The sequence below is a fragment of the Clytia hemisphaerica genome, unplaced genomic scaffold, assembly GCF_902728285.1.
Source record: "Clytia hemisphaerica strain Z4C2 unplaced genomic scaffold, Clytia hemisphaerica genome assembly, whole genome shotgun sequence".
NCBI lineage: Eukaryota > Metazoa > Cnidaria > Hydrozoa > Leptothecata > Clytiidae > Clytia > Clytia hemisphaerica.
Genome location: NW_027104529.1, coordinates 730779 through 749180, shown reverse-complemented (window position 1 = coordinate 749180; position 18402 = coordinate 730779). Strand labels below are relative to the sequence as shown.

The window sequence follows — 18402 nt, the reverse complement described above, 5'->3', positions numbered from 1 at the left end:
ATATTTTACAGCACTTTATTACACTAATTGCTCCACCCTAGGAGCCTTAAATTCTCTCTCGTCCGACGACAACGACGGCAAGACATTTTTGTTTGTTTATGTAATCCGATGATCTATTCTGATTTAATAAAAACGGATTATCTGATTCCCAAAAGGTATTTAGAATAAGATGGCTGCCGAAAGTGGACTAGCTGACTGTGTAGCAAATACTGGCAAATCTCAGTGAAAAATTTATCATTTTCATCATTATTCATGATGTTTTGGACATGATTTATGAGAAGTTTGATGCATACTAGCTCTCTAACAATGTGGAAAGACTTTGGAGAAATTTTGGCCATGAATCGTCAGCTGATCGAGTGTTTATAATGACTTCTCTTCTAGACGCACAAAACCAAAAAACTTTTCAAGATTGATGGAAACTTTTTGAGAGCAAACTATTAATATATTTGAATTCAGTATACTACTTGAGTGTAAATTTGAGTAAGATTGGTGCATTTCTCATAATTTTATACTGTGAAAATGATCACATTTTGGACTTCCTCGTTTTTCATTATTGGTGGTCGTCCCTTTTGGATTTTCAAACTTGACAATGAAACTTTCAAACACACAGCCATTGAAATTCAAAAGAGAATACTAAATTACTATTACAGTGTAAATTTGAAATCTGAGTAGTTTTTGTGGTGTTATGTATGGCTGAAAATGATCCTGTTTTGGACTTTTGTTATTGTCCTATTCATTATCGGCTGGCGAATTCAATAAAGGATACTAAAACACAGTTCCTGTGTAAATTTGAACAAGATTGGAGAAATTTTCACAGTCAGACAGTGTTATGGCTTTCGCATCTGTTAATCTCTTAAGCCGGAGCTTCCAGCGCAGTTGGTTTATTATACTTTTAAAACAAAAACGAAGTTTCTACCATCTATCAATAAAACGATTTTTTGAAAATCACAAATCTGTTACTTACCTCTTTTTGTTTTGAAACGGCAGAATTCTAGGAAGATTCACCCGACCTGTTTCTTTTGTTTGTTTAAAAAAAAAAACACAATAACAAATATCATCATCTCAGAAAGAATAAGAAACGTTTCCTGGAGAGGATTTTGATGATTGTATAATGTTTGGTATATTGCTAATACAAAATTGTTCATGTAGCTGTTCATTTTATTGGCATACTCGAATTTGAAAATAACATCTGATATTTTCTTTTCTGCATATAACACTTTTCGGTCATTTTGAACCTCAATTTCTCATCCATGTAGATCGCAAACCTCGACACCTTTGGCTCTTTAATTAATCTGCTTCTTGAGGTAGTCATAACAGGGAGCATGAAAGATAATCGTCCGTAATGAATCCTGGTACTTTCATATAACTCCTCGGTTGCCTGACCAGTTTTAGTTGTCGTTTCTTTGTTTTTCTCTCGTCCCAAAAGTTTCCGCCATCTCTTAGATTTCATTGCCGGTCCAATTTCTCTTATCTTTATCATCTTCAGATTTAGTTGCTTTTTTCCGTTGACTTTGTTTCTTATTTTTGCCCTTTGCATCCTCTTTTTCTGCTTCGTTATCAATTTAACTGATTAAAAAAGCAACAAACTACTTTGTGTTTACTTTTTTCCGAACGAAAAAAAATTGATGCTTGGATTCGATTTGGGATGCTTGGAGGCATAAGCAGTCCTGATTTTATCTTTTTTGAAGGGTTTGAAACCTGCATGTTTTCGATAACCTCCAAATTTGTCATCTGAGGGCTGTCATCTGAGTTCAAAGTTGTAGAATCTTGTTGAGCAAGTTCATCTCAATGTTCTCATTTTCTTTAAGGCCATGTTTTCTTCACCTACTGTGTATATAAGAGGCGTTTAGTAAAATTAATGGTTGATTAAACAAGTAGGCAAAGTTCAGAAAAAAATGCATGCGCGCCAAAAAAAATTGTTAAAAGAGCGCCTTTTTTCTGAGCTTAGGAAACTTGGAAATTCCCTTTCTAAGAAAGTAGGGAAAATCACTAGATTAAAATTCAAATTCATCTTCGAAGTAACATTTCTTTCCTATCTTTGTTACTGTAATGGTTATACACGTTTGACTAAAAATATTTACATAAAAATTTGGAAAAACATATTATTTCAAAGCATAAATTATTTAACTTGGAAAAACTTTTTATATCATCAAAATAGAAAGAAATAGCTAAAGGGCCTGAGGAGCTGTTGTTTTAAATCAAAAAGACCAATTGTTAATTTTCGTTAATAGAAATAGAACATTTTATGGGAAAATGATGAGATACATTTCAAAAGGTGCAGGAAGTGACCGTTTGTTTACATATACTCCAAAACAGGCCCGTAGCAACCGTGGGGGGGGGCACGGGGGCATTTGCCCTCTCAAAATGAAAATGCCTCCATTGATTAAAATTTCTGAAATTTCATTAAAATAAAAACGTAGAGAACAAGAATTTACAAATTATGTACATGGTTATGCCAAAAGGTCGTAAAGAGTGTACAATGAAATATAAAATACTGTATTAAAAAAGCGTTTTAGCTTGGCGGGTAGAGTTTTAATGGACCGTGCTTTGAAACAAGGCGGAAAAGTCTTTCGTTTACAAAAGACATTGAAAAAAATATATGGACGCCAGCAGGTATTCAATTCCCTTGCTAGCAATATAACACTATTCTTAGAAAGTCTTCTCTAGTTTTATTTAATCATCATCATCATCTAAAACATTTATCGGATTTGTCGTTTTATTTTAACATTTTTAGTTTGAAAATTGTGAATGTCTCGTTTGAACTTATTAGAAAGTCTAGTGGTTGGTAGCGCTCCACTTGTTTGCAGGATATGTGAGTTAGCGACTCACATTAGTAAAATTTTGGTTAAAGAAGTTCGTGTGTTTTTTGTTTGTCCTCATTTCCTTCTTCTTTTTCTACCGTACGGCTACTCGGTTACAGCACGCCGAACCGGGCCCTCGGCCAACTTTTCGATTATGCGTCTTTCTTTCTAAATCTTTTCTTTTCTAGATTGTGCTTGACCAACACTTTCTAACCTTTAGGTTAGATGACGGGTGACTCTAGAGTAGCAGGGCAAACTTACTCATGGCCACACCTGATGCCAGACTTTGGTCATCATCTATCCGCACTCCATCTATTTCTCAACTTTCTTTAAATTCACTTACCGGTTTTCTCTACGCTAAATTTGTAGATTTACATTTATTGTTTGTCTATTGTAAGATTGTTTATTTGTTACGTTTTAGTTCTTTGGTTTTATTTTGTTATTGTTGTTGGTTATAAGGTTTGTCACTGTTTTGTTTTGTTGGTTTTCAACTTTTGTCCTTGTCGCGTTTAGTTGGGGAAAATGATTTCTCGCTCAGTTTGAATGTTTTTGATTTTTAGTTTGACACGCGTTTTCTGAATTTTAACTACCTTTTTCAGATAAAAATGAGGAATTTGAGAACTTTAATTTTCTTTATGATATGTAAATAAATAGGGTTTTGTATAGCATCTTTGAAGTATTGTTTGCCTTTGGTTTCTGATATTTCAATTGTTCTTTTTTCAGTTTTTAAGGAATCGTATTTTGACTTACACACAACTTCCAGTCAAGCTGAAACTTCGTAAAACGTGTCTTTGATGAGTTTGTTGGTGGAATTTAATTTGAAAGATGCTCTCTTTTTCTCGTATCTTGCAATGAGTGGAATTTCACCAAAAATTGTTAACAAGTGAATTGCAGTTACTTAATTCAGTGTTAGTATTGTTCTTTAGATTATCTTCGGTATCAGGAACCTTTAAGGTAAACTTTGATAGGATTGCCTATTTGTTTTTGTTATTTTTCCGCTTTTTGATTCGTCATCAATTTGATCAATGTCCATTGGTTCAGGAGGAGTGGCTTGAATCGATAGCCTGGCTTTAGAATGTGGGATCAGTGAGATCGATGGAGTTGACGAAGGTCTTTTTGGAAGATATGTTGGAAAAAGGGGTGTACTGATTGATGGTGGGAATGATTTGTGACGAGTCTTGTTTTTTTGACGAAGATGGCAAGCTATCGTCAAAGCTGGTAAATGCTGACGTGGTGTTGGTTGTTGATAGCAGTATTGGTGATTCAATGGTGGGGTCAATGGGCATAGCTAGAATTTCCTCAGTCGTTGAGGTTGTGTTTTCATCGGTTGACATTGAGGGTGCCTCTTCAGGCAGAAAGGCAGCTGCTGGTACAAACTTCTCTTTTTTTATTTGACAAAATTCCCAGTAATCCTTTAAAGTTTCAATTTCTTGATTGATGGTGGAGCTACGGAAGCTGTGCTTTCTCATTAATGTCATGTTTGAATTATTTATGTCAAAGAATATGATACCTTCGTCGTATTCCCTTGTGCTAAATAATCTGCTATTCGTTTAAAGTGAGATAGAAAGTCCATACTGTTTTTATGGAGTTCTCTATACAAGAAAAAGGTAGGGGTTTTCTGAGGTAAATGTTTACTCGCTTTGATGATTCTATTTTCTCAATGTTTTGCAGTCGTCTCAGCCTCTTCGGATATAACTTTCATTCGAATGAGGGAATTGTAGATGATATGGTCAGTGTGGTGATTTGATGTTAGGTTGGTGATGGTTTTCAGCGAGCTGAAGAGTCGTTCCTCCCTCTCTCTATTACTTGATAGACTGTTGCTAATGCGATATTGTTGGGGAGCGTGCGTAAGAAGGGCGTGGTAGTACTGTCCACATAATTTCCGTTCGGTGAGGTGTAACTTATGAAAAAGAGGCTTCATTAAAAGGTAATGTCGAAAAGTAAGGTTATTAGAATTTCACAAAGCGTTTGTAAGAGTTCGTAAAAAGGAGAGTCAGATTTTGAAGTTCCACATAAAGTAACAAGTAAAAAATATAAAAAATCTGTCAGTGGCAAATGAAAGTCTCTGAAATTTACTTTAAAGATGGCATACTTTTGAGTCAAATTTTCCTAGCGACGCAACCATGGTTTGAAAGCTGACCAAGTGCTTATTGAGGCCTTTGGTAATGTTTTAAAAGCTGGTACTTTTAGGTTACTCGGAATTATCTTTGATTTTAGAATAGCTTGATGATGAAAGATAACGGCCTCTGTGCACTTTTTGTGTGCATTTTCCCTAGCAGCCTCATAGAAACAGCATTAAATGAGAAGCAAATTTGACGCAAAAAATGCAAATCAAAATGATGCACCATCAATTTTCTCTTCAATTTTTTCATTAGGTTTATTTTTCGTTTGGAAAAATTCATTTGCACCAATTATCCATGATCTTATTAAAAAGTTTGCCTAAGACCAAAAGTCATTGAAAAAATAAAGGCTACCATAGTTCGGAATGGGGTCACTACCCATCCTAGCCTAGGTTCTACCCCCTTTCAAAATTTGATGCAACCCCCCTCAAAATTATGGTGTCAACGGAGTTTTTTCTACTTTCTTAACATTAATCACCAACCAACCATTTAGAAAGATTGCTTCGGAAAACTTGGCTAATGCATTAACCACTAGATGAACCTCCCCCTTTCTACTCCCCCCCCCTTCCACCTTTCTGCAATTGTCACCACGAAAACGAAAATGACATAACATTTATATGGTCACGAGCATTTCAGTACTATTTACTATCTACTGTTGGTATGATCGGACTCTATTACAGTTAGCAAAATTAATGATGCGCCATGCTAATTACATGCTTTTATCAAACGTATTTGAAGGCATTACAAATAATATGGATAAAATCCATGACATATTATTAATATGGTTATCTACATAAAGATTATAATGTTCCTCGCCATGACCAAGCGAATGTAACCTTTTGTTAGATCCTGTTTGAAGTTTTGTTTAAATTTCTGGTAATTTCCAATAGAGTGGTACTCTTTTTATGGAACACATAAGATCCCCAAGGATGAAAAATTTGACCGGAATTAGGGGGTCCCTTTTGAGACCTAAATTTGAACATCCTGTACCGAATAAGTTTTCCCATTATGTTCCCTTCCAACAATAGGAACAATAGAAAATGGAACAATATGTTGATTTTGTGAGTGATTTCAAGGTAATAAATAAGGTACAAATGAGTCTATATCAAAGACTTCGTTCTGATTCGAGAAAAATGGACCATGTTTAATTTTGCGACACGTTCCTATTTACAAAAAAAAGTTAAGTCACTTCAAGTTTGAAAGTCAGCACTCTAAGAGAACATCTTGTTCCTCCTATTGGAGAGAAGAGGGTTTTTCCCATTGTTTGGGGAACGTGCTGTTCTTTTAAGGATTGCTCCACAACACATAGATAGGAAACAAGGGAAAGTACCATATTGCTTGGCTGATCTTTTGTTCTTTTACTAATGTTGAAGTTTTGTATTGTATCCGTCATAGAAAAGGGTATTATCCAACTAAGCCTCTGGAACCACAAACAGTTAATACCTCTAAATCTATAAGTTTAGAAAAGTAAGTAAGGTGGTTGGTTGGGGATGGTGGCGGATCTCTAAAAAAATAAAAAAAAAATATTGAAAATAGAGTGTTGGAATCTGATTTATGTTTGAACAAATTAAAGGTACAAAAATTGAACACATTTTTGTATCAATTCAGTGGTAAATGAATTTATTGAATTCTATTAGATTCCTTAGTTATGTTGATGTTGATGCCCGAATCAATTCGGCAAGTCGGGCATTTGGTAAATTGAGAAATTGTTTATTTTCGTCAACCAGTATTTCATACAAAGCTAAGAAATTTGTATACGAATGCATTATCTTGGCTATTCTCTTACACGGTGCCGAACACTGGTGTTTAACCGAAAATCTTTTCCGAAAATTACGTTTATTCCATGCAAGATGTGTACGTGCAATGTGTCGTGTGAACCGGCTCCACACCCGTGTGTATAGAATCAGAACGTCTGATCTGTTAAATCGTTTATCTCTGAAATCCGTTGATTCGTACGTGAATCGCCGTCAACTTCGTTGGCTGGGTCATGTCGCTCGTATGGATCAACAGCGACTACCCAGGAAAATGCTAACTTCGTGGGTGCCATCGAAACGCCCTCGTGGAGCACCAAACTTCACATATGGAAGAGGAATTTATAAATGCTTGAAAAAGGTTGGTTTGTCAAAAAATGACTGGTATCAAAAAGCTTTGAATCGTCTGGATTGGCGTAAAATTATTAACTCCAAGTAGCATATTTTTTTGATAGTTTTATCTAGTTACTTATTTGCATAATTTTTCCTTTTTTCGCTTTTTATTTTATCTACCTAGCGCTGTGATCTCTATCTTAGGATAGGGCCTATTCCCTGTGCTAAGGGAAGGTTTATCTCTCTCTCTATTAGATTCCTTAGATTAAACATGTTCTCTTTCCTTTCCTTTTTTTTTAATTTTTTTATATGATTTTGTTTTACATACCACCTCCATCCCCAACCAACCACCAAATCCATTTCCTTACTATTATACATTCACGTCTATTTTCTATTTGTGGTCCAGCAAGTTTTGGAGGGGCTTACCCCTTGCATTGTCACAAACAAAGGAACAATAGGTTTAACCAGTAACTTGGTGATTTCCCTGGTCTATTTTCAATTTGTTGTGGAGCAATCCTTTTAAGGAACCTTACGGACCTTCTCGAATTGAATAGCGGACCATGTTGAGACAAATGAGTATTAGTCCGATTTACCATAAATTGCATGTTCCAGAATTTTCATCATTTGGAACATTTTGTTCAGTTTTTTTCGTCGAGGTCAGGAACAGATTGCTTAGCGGATCAATGTGTTCGTAATATTTACTTCATAATGTGGACCAATACTATAGCTTCATTGACATGATCCTATAGTAAGGGACTCTTTTTCCAAAGGAAAAACTTTTTTTTGTTTCTCTGAAAATGGTCCTGTATGAATTTGGTTCCTTCTCAAAAGGAACGATTTGTTCAGTTAGTTCCTTTGAAACCAGAAACTGTTGATTTTGCGGACCAATGTGTTCACGATATTTTCTTGAGAATAGGGACCAAAAACTAGAGCTTGCTTGATATGGTCTTATATTGCAGAACTGTTTTCGAAAAGGAACAACGAATAGTTTTTTTTTTAAATGGTACTTCATGGACATAAAGGATGAAGTGATCGAATTGGCCCGAATTTCATTTAGATTTTCGTGTTCCTTTTCAAAGATTTCACATCAGAAATACAAAAAAGAATTGTAGGAAACAAGCTTGCTTGATATGGTCTTGTATTTCGGAACTGTTTTCGAAAAGGAACAACAAGTAGTTTTTTTTTAATTTTATGGTACTTCATGGACATAAAGGATGAAGTGATCGAATTGGCCCAAATTTCATTTAGATCTTCGTGTTCCTTTTTAAAGATTCCACATCAGAAATACAAAAAAGAATTGTAGTAAACAAGCTTGCTTGATATGGTCTTGTATTGCGGAACTGTTTTCGAAAAGGAACAACGAATAATTTTTTTACAAATGGTACTTCATGGACATAAAGGATGAAGTGATCGAATTGGCCCGAATTTCATTTAGATTTTTGTGTTCCTTTTAGAAAACTCCACATCAGAAATACAGTCTACAATTATCACAACATTTCAAGACCAATAAGTCAAATGGAAAGCGAAAGTGCCGAGTCTAATGTCTTATCACACCCTATCACACCTACCCATAGTTTTATCACAGCTTATCACTACTTATCTACAGTTATCACAACATATGAAGGCGACTAAGTCAAACGGAAAGCGAAAGTGCCGAGACTAATGTCTTATCACACATTATAACACATATTCTTAGATTTATCACAACTTATCACTACTTATCTATAGTTATCACAACATATCAAAGCCACTAAGTCAAATGGAAAGCGAAAGTACCAAACCGAATGTCTAATCACACCTTTTCACACATATCCATACTTTTATCACAACTTATCACTACTTATCTACAGTTATCACAACATATCGAGGCCACTAAGTCAAATGGAAAGCGAAAGTGCCGGGTCAAATTTCTTATCCCACCTTATCACACCTATCCATAGTTTTATCACAACTTATCACTACTTATCTACAGTTATCACAACGTATCGAGGCCGCTAAGACAAATGGAAAGTGAAAGTGCCGAGTCGAATGCCTAATCACACCTTATCACACATATACTTGGATTTATCACAATTTACCACTACTTATCTACAAATACAACAACATATCGAGGCCACTAAGTCAAATGGAAAGCGAAAGTGTCGATTCTAATGTCTTATCACATCCTATCACACGTACGAATAGTTTTACCACAACTTATCACTACTTATCTACAGCTATCACAACATATCGAGGCCACTAAGTCAAATGGAAAGCGAAAGTGCCGAGTCTAATGTCTAATCACACCTTATCACACCTATCCATAGTTTTATCACAACTTATTGCTACTTATCTACAGTTATCGCAACATATTGAGGCCACTAATTCAAATGGTAAGCGAAAGTGCCGAGTCTAATGTCTTATCACACCCTATCACCCCTATCCATAGTTTTACCACAACTTATCACTACTTATCTACAGCTATCACAACATATCGAGTCCACTAAGTCAAATGGAAAGCGAAAGTGCCGAGTCGAATGCCTAATCACACCTTATCACGAATATCCTTAGATTTATCACAATTTATCACTACTTATCTACAGTTATCGCAACATATTGAGGTCACTAAGTCAAATGGAAAGCGAAAGTGCCGATTCAATGTCTTATCACACATTATTACACCTATCCATAGTTTTACCACAACTTATCACAACTTATCTACAGTTATTACAACAATTCGAGGCCACTAAGTCAAAAGGAAAGCGAAAGTTCCCAGTCTAATGTCTTATCACACCTTCTCACACCTATCCATAGTTTTATCACAACTTATCACTACTTATCTACAGTTATCACAACATATCGAGGCTACTAAGTCAAATGGAAAGTGAAAGTGTCGATTCTAATGTCTTATCACATCCTATCACACGTACGAATAGTTTTATCACAGCTTACCACTACTTATCTACAGTTATCACAACATATCGAGGCTACTAAGTCAAATGGAAAGTGAAAGTGTCGACTCTAATGTCTTATCACATCCTATCACACGTGCGAATAGTTTTATCACAGCTTATCACTACTTATCTACAGTTATCACAACATATCGAGGCCACTAAGACAAATGGAAAGCGAAAGTGTTATTTTATTGTAAGATTCTCGATAACCAAGTCTATTTTGATGGCGCCCTTTTTTTTGGCGGCTCATATCGGTCCTGTGATGTCATTGGCCCGCTATTGTTCTTTTGTTCTTTTGACATAAAATCGTTTAAAAGTCCCTCTCAGAGGTCTCCAAAATCATTCAGCTCGAAGAGAGCAGAGAGGCCAGACCAGACGATGAAGAGAACTTTCAGCAAAAGCGAATGGAAAGAAGTCGATGGAGCCAGCGACAAGGCAAGAAGACTGAAACTTGAGCCAAACGAACACGGTTTGTACATATGTCCAGTCGAGAATTGCGACAGTGACAGCTATAAAAGTCAAAGGGGCTGTAGGAAGCATGTGTTCGTTAAGCACGCCTGGTTTTATTATTTCGACAAGAAGCCAGATGTGGAAGAAGCCTTTCCTCAAACGATGAACCCTCCTGCGAAAAGACCGAGCCAGCGAAAAAAGTCTTGGGACATGCCTTCGTTTTCTAAAGAATGTCAATTGGCAAAAGACTTTGTCAATTGGATTTGCAGCGCCGGTGGTGGTGGAAAAGACATGAGCCAAGCCGACCAACTGTGCGTCAAGATTCTTAAGTTTTGCAAGTTTTGTTGCAAGAACTTGGAAGACAACCAAGAGTTGACGAGGACGACATTGGAGTATTGCATCGGATCCGTCGACCTCATTCAAAAGTTTGTGTCCTACTTGGAAGAAGAGTGCAAGCTGGCGAGCTCTGGAATCATTTCCTACTTGCAATCTATCAGCCACGGACTGGACTTTTTGCGCTTCAAAGGACTGACTCCTCAGAAGATATCCGTGATGTTGACCACGGAAGTTTTCGTTTCGAGAGCAAAGCAATGTCTCAGAAAGAAGATGCGTGTAGAGTGGAACACAGTACTTTCAGTCGAACATTTCGAGAGCATGAACTGTTGGGCGTCGTTGGCAGACTTGCAAAAGGTGGTGCCCTTTCACGAAAACCGCTACACACAAGTCATCAGTCTGGCCAAAGAAGACGTCTCCATTCCGCACGATTTGTCTTTCGCGACCTCGTTCTTGCTGACGGTCCTGTTCCTGAGAGTAAAAGGCAGCCGCCCAATGACGTATCAATTTTTAACAGTCGACATGATGAAATCTGCATTAAAAGACGGCGTCATTGATCAAACGCGTTTTAAAACTGAAGCGACATACGGTTTCGATTCGTTGTTGTTTTCCGACTACGCTCTCGAGAAAGCCAAAGACTACACTGATTTCGTGAGGCCAAAACTGAACGCAACGTGTGACTTTTTACTCGTTTGCAAGAACGGTGGACAACTGTCTAACTTGGGCGATGTTTTTGGCAGAATGGTGTACCAAGCCATCGGTAAGTATGTGAATCCGACACGTTACCGTCAGATCATTGAGACTGCCAGCTCCGAACACTTGTCTCCTGCTGACCAAGAAATGATCAGCCAAGACCAGAAGCACACATCGAACGTCGCCAAAGTCCATTACAGAAAGAAAAATTCGAGAATCGTTGCACAAAAGGCTTCTGAGTGCATCGTAAGGTTGATACAGTCAAGCCAAACCGCGCAAGTCGAGAACGAAGTCGAGGAAGATGTTTGCGACGACCACGAGTCGACCGATACCGAAGTTGCAAAGGTTCCGAATTCTGACGAAACGGCCATCAGCAGACCAACAACAAGAAGTAGTGCTCGACAACAAGTACTGAACACTTCATTGAAAATCGACATGGAAAGTATCAGCACAACTTCAGGAACTCGGGGAAGGAAAAGCTCGTTCACAAAAGAAGAGGACATGTTTATTATAAACGGTTTAAAAAAGTACGGCAAAGGAAAATGGACTCAAATACTAAACGACCCTAATTACAAATTCCATCCGTCAAGGAGGATAAGCACCTTAATGACGCGTGCTAAGAAACAGAACTATGTTTAGAAATAACCGAGAAAAAAATATGTTTGTTTGCATTTTCACATTTAAATTTGTAAAATATTTTCAAAAACACTTTACCAGTAACTAGCATTGAAACATAACCTAGGGAATAGAAGTGTCGTTTTTTGATCACTTTCGAATGGACTTATTTTCACTTTCAAACTTTGTTATCAATTATGATAAGGTATGATAAGAGTGACGAAATGTGTGACAAGCTGTGATAAGAAATTCGAGAATCCAATATTCGTTTTCAATCTGAAATATTTCACGAACCTGAATGCATGTTCTAAACTAGGACTTAAAGGACACGTGCTGAAAGGTAGAAATCCAATCGAGATTTAATCAGGAATTAATATATATCATATATTTGTTGTTATATTATTCACATAACTCTCTTGTTAATAGACTCTAAGAGAGAGAGAACAACTTGTTTAAAGTCAAATAAAGTGAGATTCAAACACGATCTTAGTATATTTTAGGTATACAATTGGCAATAAATCTAATTCTACGATTTGTTAAAATTTGTTTAATACTGTTGATGGAGTACGGAATAATACTCAGGGGTATAAATATTTAACGTAGCTGCTGTTTGTGTTAATTAATAGATACCTAAACTTAATACTTTATATATCCCTTGAGAAAGGTTGAAATACATGTAGATATAAATAACGTCATCAGAAATTACTTTTCCCATGTCAAATGGTGTGATAACTGTAGATAAGTAGTAATAAGTTGTGGTACAACTATGGACAGGTGTGATAAGATGTGATTAGACATTCGACTCGGCACTTTCGCTTTCCATTTGACTTAGTGGCCTCGATATGTGGTGATAACTGTAGATAAGTAGTGATAAGTTGTGGTAAAACTATGTATATGTGTGATAATGTGTGACTAGACATTCGACTCGGCACTTTCGCTTTCCATTTGAATTAGTGGACTAGATATGTGGTGATAACTGTAGATAAGTAGTGATAAGTTGTGATAAAACTAGTCGTACGTGTGATAAGGTGTGATTAGACATTCGACTGGCACTTTCGCTTTCCATTTGACTTAGTGGCATCGATATGTTGTGATAACTGTAGATAAGTAGTGATAAGTTGTGATAAAAGTATGGATAGGTGTGATAAGGTGTGATTAGACATTCGGCTCGGCACTTTCGCTTTCCATTTGACTTAGTGGCTTCGATATGTTGTGATAACTGTAGATAAGTAGTGATAAGCTGTGGTAAAAGTATGGATAAGTGTGATAAGGTGTGATTTTAGCATTGGACTCGGCACTTTCGCTTTCCATTTGACTTAGTGGGGTGCTTCGATATGTTGTGATAACTGTAGATAAGTAGTGATAAGTTGTGATAAAAGTATGGATAAGTGTGATAAGGTGTGATTAGACATTGGACTCGGCACTTTCGCTTTCCATTTGACTTAGTGGCTTCGATTTTGTGATAACTGTAGATAAGTAGTGATAGTTGTGATAAAGTATGATAGGGTGATATGTGTGATAAGACATTCGACTCGGCACTTTCGCTTTCCATTTGACTTAGTGGCATCGATATGTTGTGATAACTGTAGATAAGTAGTGATAAGTTGTGATAAAAGTATGGATAGGTGTGAGAAGGTGTGATTAGACATTCGACTCGGCACTTTCGCTTTCCATTTGACTTAGTGGCTTCGATATGTTGTGATAACTGTAGATAAGTAGTGATTAAAATAATAGCAGAGTTTTTGCATTGAAAATCCGTTTCTAGACTCGTATATATCTTATGCATGTAAAGCAATCACTTACGAGAAATCCGTGGGTCTTTCTTTGTCAGAGACTTCGTCTTAAAGATTTCCAAACGATTTTTGATTGCGTTGTTGTCCTTGTCGTTTCCAAAATCAGGGTAATTGTTTGTTGCAATGTAGAATCCCGAGTTGTATTTCACTCTTGAGGCACCCTTATGCTTCTGTGGGACGAAAATTAATCCGCCTGGTTAAAAGAAATAAAGAAAGAACGTGTTAAAAACTACTCCAAGAAAACTGAAGAGTATACAAAGGTGAATACGCTACATATCTCAACTTCCAAAAACTCGTCAGGGTAAAGAAAATGAAAGTGCTCAAACTAAATGAAATGTCAAAAATGCAGATATCATTCAGATAGACTCGCACCATATTCATTCTTCTAACAATGTAAAACTTGTATATTTACCTTGTAAGACTCTTTTTGCGTCTTCACATGCCAAGCTATCGGGCGTCCACTCGTCCATCATGACTATCTGAGTACGTGCTGTGATGAGTGATGCCGAGAATTTGCCGTCATTCATTACACCGGCGATTAACTGACTTGGGATGATGCCTAGAAAAATATAAATCAATTTATATTTAATATTGTCTTTTTTGCCTCTTCGATGTTTTTGCACTCAAAACCACAGTAGAAAATGCAACACAAAAGGCCAAATTCCGATACTGAATAAAAAACTCACCTTGAAAGGCACCAAACCAACTGGTCTTTCCACTGTCGGATTTCCCAACAAGACACAATTTCTTTTCTTTTTGTGGAAACTTTCCATGAAGCAAAAGCTGATAGTACTTGCGAAGAAACAGCAGTCTTTCTTTTGGATCGGGGAACGAATTACGAATGCCATTGACAAAAGGTTCAGGGCACGGCACTTCACCCGTATAATTGTAGTCCACGTACGCTCTAGGTGAGCCTGTAAAGACGAAAGGAATATTAAAAAGGTTACAAAGAAGTGCAACGAAAATCGCGACTATGGACATTTTCTTTAGAGACCTGGTAAAACTCATTTTATAACTTGAAACCTATGAGAAAGTCACATATTTGAAAATTGCCAAAATTTACCTTTCAGACCAGCAGGATCAACCTCAAAGCGTTTTCCTTCTATGTTAAAGCATGTCCCAAGTGGTTTGACTTCGATGTAATTAAAATCAATTTCTATGGGGTCGATCATCCGACATGCTTTTACAGAAAGCAAGGAAACGATGGGCGTGACGTACGATACAATGACATCTGCGACTTCAGAATTACCCAATATATGATGGATAAATGAATGGACGTCTGAACAATAAACGTAGGTGAACTTGGCCACGCGTGGCTTTTTATAAACGGAGCCGTCGTACAAGCCATATTTGAATTTCTCCATGTACCGACGCACAATATCTACAGCTTGATTCAACTTGTTTGAAGGTTTCATCCGCGGGATGACTGTGTCTCCTAAAATAAAGTACCGTAAGAATAAGGACTCTGCAAATAATTTTGTATCATAAATGTGAAAGTAGTTTTCAGACCATTCTCACAGGAATCTTAATCAGAAATCATATGCGCACTTACCACTTTCGTCCACAATTTTCAGCTGGAGGTACTGCTGCAAGTTGATTTTTGCAGCCTTCAGCTCTTCGGCACATTTCAGGTTCATTCGTTTTGAAAGAAATAGTGTTGCTAGATGCTGGCTCGAGTGGTATGTGCCTTCGGTCAGCATAACGGTTTCAAGATCAACATTTTCTTTGGCGGCTTCTTCTTTTAAACAGCGGATTTGGCTTTTCGTCATAAAGTGAAGAAGACTATCGTTGGCGTGATCCTTGAGAGTGATGCACAATGAAGCGAGACATTTCTCCAAAACGGTGGTCTTAGCTGTGGAAAAAATTATAAGAAAATACAAATCTTGTTGCATGGGGGAGCGAAAGATTCATAACAAAAACCCTAAAGCTCGAAGCCATTCATTCAATTAAAATATTTCTTATATGCAGACTGGAAATACAAAAAAAGATACATCAGCCACACAGTAATAAGTGAAACAGAGAACAAACCTCTTCCATTGATTGCTTTACATCTCAAATGTTCCAAACCAATGGACATGAACAATTTGGTCAGCAGGTTTTCAAATGAGCTTAGCGCGTATTCAGGCCAATCAAACATGACCCAAAATGAAAGTCCGGGTAGGCGGAGTTTTTGACCATTTTTCTTCTGCTCCAAAGCTGTAGGGCATGAAAAAAAACCAACAATATGCGCATCTGACCTCAACTTTTCCTCAAACATTTGACGCACCTTCCATAGTTCACCATCTTTTATCAGCACTCTGACTGCAGCCACTTGATAAAAAGCAGCAACATGCTCGACAACACAGGACTGCAGAATCTTTTTCAAAGGAACTGACCTGAGTTCATTAACGGAAAATAATTCCTTTTCTTCGTCTCCTTTGCCATTGCTCGATGATGCAGTGCTTTCAACTTCTTGACTTAAGGCTTCCATTTTACAACACTCACAACAACACACATACAAGTGAGTGCTATGATGTGATTGTTTCAAAAAAGTCCTATTTTTTATATCTTTACGAAGACGAATAAAATGTTCCGATAATTTCCCCATGGACCATTTTCTCAAAAGAGACAAAACAAAAATAATTTGTAAGTACTCTCTTGACATTCAATTAATTCTACTAGGAATGAACACAGATAAAATAATACTGTTGATGGAGTACGGAATAATACTCAAGGGTATAAATATCTAACGTAGCTGATTGTTTGTGTTAATTAATAGATACCTAAACTTAATACTTTATATCCCTTGAGAAATGTTGAAATACATGTAAGACATAAGAAACGTAATCAAAAATTACTTTTCCCATGTCAAATGGTGTGATAGGTATAAATAGGATGTGATAAGCTGTGAAATAACTAAGGTTACGTGTGATAAGATGTGATAAGACATTAGTCTCGGCACTTTCGTTTTCCATTTGACTTAGTGGCCTCGATATGTTGTGATAGCTGTAGATAAGTAGTGATAAGTTGTGGTAAAACTATGGATAGGGGTGATAGGGTGTGATAAGACATTAGACTCGGCACTTTCGCTTTCCATTTGACTTAGTGGCCTCAATATGTCTTGATAACTGTAGATAAGTAGTGATAAATTGTGATAAATCTAAAGATATTCGTGATAAGGTGTGATTAGTAATTCGAGTCGGCACTTTCGCTTTCCATTTGACTTAAGGGCCTTGATATGTTGCGATAACTGTAGATAAGTAGTGATAAGTTGTGGTAAAACTATGGATAGGGGTGATAGGGTGTGATAAGACATTAGACTCGGCACTTTCGCTTTCCATTTGAATTAGTGGCCTCAATATGTTGTGATAACTGTAGATAAGTAGTGATAAATTGTGATAAATCTAAGTATATGTGTGATAAGGTGTGATTAGGCATTCGACTCGGCACTTTCACTTTCCATTTAACTTAGTGGCCTCGATATGTTGTGATAACTGTAGATAAGTAGTGATAAGTTGTGGTAAAACTATGGATAGGTGTGATAATGTGTGATAAGACATTAGACTCGGCACTTTCGCTTTCCATTTGAATTAGTGGCCTCAATATGTGGTGATAACTGTAGATAAGTAGTGATAAGTTGTGGTAAAACTATGGATAGGTGTGATAATGTGTGATAAGACATTAGACTCGGCACTTTCGCTTTCCATTTGACTTAGTGACCTCGATATGTGGTGATAACTGTAGATAAGTAGTGATAAGTTGTGGTAAAACTATGGATAGGTGTGATAATGTGTGATAAAACATTAGACTCGGCACTTTCGCTTTCCATTTGACTTAGTGACCTCGATATGTGGTGATAACTGTAGATAAGTAGTGATAAGTTGTGGTAAAACTATGGATAGGTGTGATAATGTGTGATAAGACATTAGACTCGGCACTTTCGCTTTCCATTTGACTTAGTGACCTCAATATGTTGCGATAACTGTAGATAAGTAGTGAGAAATTGTGATAAATCTAAGGATATTCGTGATAAGGTGTGATTAGGCATTCGACTCGGCACTTTCGCTTTCCATTTGACTTAGTGAACTCGATATGTTGTGATAGCTGTAGATAAGTAGTGATAAGTTGTGGTAAAACTATGGATAGGGGTGATAGGGTGTGATAAGACATTAGACTCGGCACTTTCGCTTTCCATTTGAATTAGTGGCCTCAATATGTTGTGATAACTGTAGATAAGTAGTGATAAATTGTGATAAATCTAAGGATATTCGTGATAAGGTGTGACTAGGCATTCGACTCGGCACTTTCGCTTTCCATTTGACTTAGTGAACTCGATATGTTGTGATAGCTGTAGATAAGTAGTGATAAGTTGTGGTAAAACTATGGATAGGGGTGATAGGGTGTGATAAGACATTAGACTCGGCACTTTCGCTTCCCATGTGAATTAGTGGCCTCAATATGTTGTGATAACTGTAGATAAGTAGTGATAAATTGTAATAAATCTAAGTATATGTGTGATAAGGTGTGATTAGGCATTCGACTCGGCACTTTCACTTTCCATTTAACTTAGTGGCCTCGATATGTTGTGATAACTGTAGATA

General features: G+C 36.9%; 2 protein-coding genes across 2 annotated transcripts; one reads left to right on the top strand and one right to left on the bottom strand.

Moving 5' to 3' along the window:
* Window positions 1-10047: 10047 nt before the first annotated feature.
* LOC136822196 (uncharacterized) lies at window positions 10048-12073 on the top strand. The gene has a single exon (XM_067078439.1). The coding sequence runs from the start codon at window positions 10317-10319 to the stop codon at window positions 12051-12053; it is 1737 nt and encodes a 578-aa protein (XP_066934540.1). The 5' UTR covers window positions 10048-10316; the 3' UTR covers window positions 12054-12073.
* Window positions 12074-13184: 1111 nt separating this feature from the next.
* Window positions 13185-18119, bottom strand: LOC136822195 (uncharacterized). The gene is made up of 7 exons (XM_067078438.1): window positions 15851-18119; window positions 15375-15674; window positions 14886-15257; window positions 14509-14736; window positions 14235-14381; window positions 13833-14015; window positions 13185-13375 (listed from the first exon to the last, which is right to left on the bottom strand). The coding sequence occupies exons 1-7, from the start codon at window positions 16464-16466 to the stop codon at window positions 13185-13187; spliced, it is 2037 nt and encodes a 678-aa protein (XP_066934539.1). The 5' UTR covers window positions 16467-18119.
* Window positions 18120-18402: the final 283 nt, after the last annotated feature.

What these genes read in the sequence shown, in the direction of transcription:
- LOC136822196 (XM_067078439.1), top strand. Translation starts at nt 10,317, where the DNA reads ATGAAGAGAACTTTCAGCAAAAGCGAATGGAAAGAAGTCGATGGAGCC.
- LOC136822195 (XM_067078438.1), bottom strand. Translation starts at nt 16,466, where the DNA reads ATGTCAAGAGAGTACTTACAAATTATTTTTGTTTTGTCTCTTTTGAGA. An exon ending in TAAAGCAATCAATGGAAGAG is followed by an intron (nt 15,675 to 15,850) that starts GTTTGTTCTCTG and finishes TTTTTTCCACAG; the next exon opens with CTAAGACCACCGTTTTGGAG. An exon ending in GAAAATTGTGGACGAAAGTG is followed by an intron (nt 15,258 to 15,374) that starts GTAAGTGCGCAT and finishes ACTTTATTTTAG; the next exon opens with GAGACACAGTCATCCCGCGG.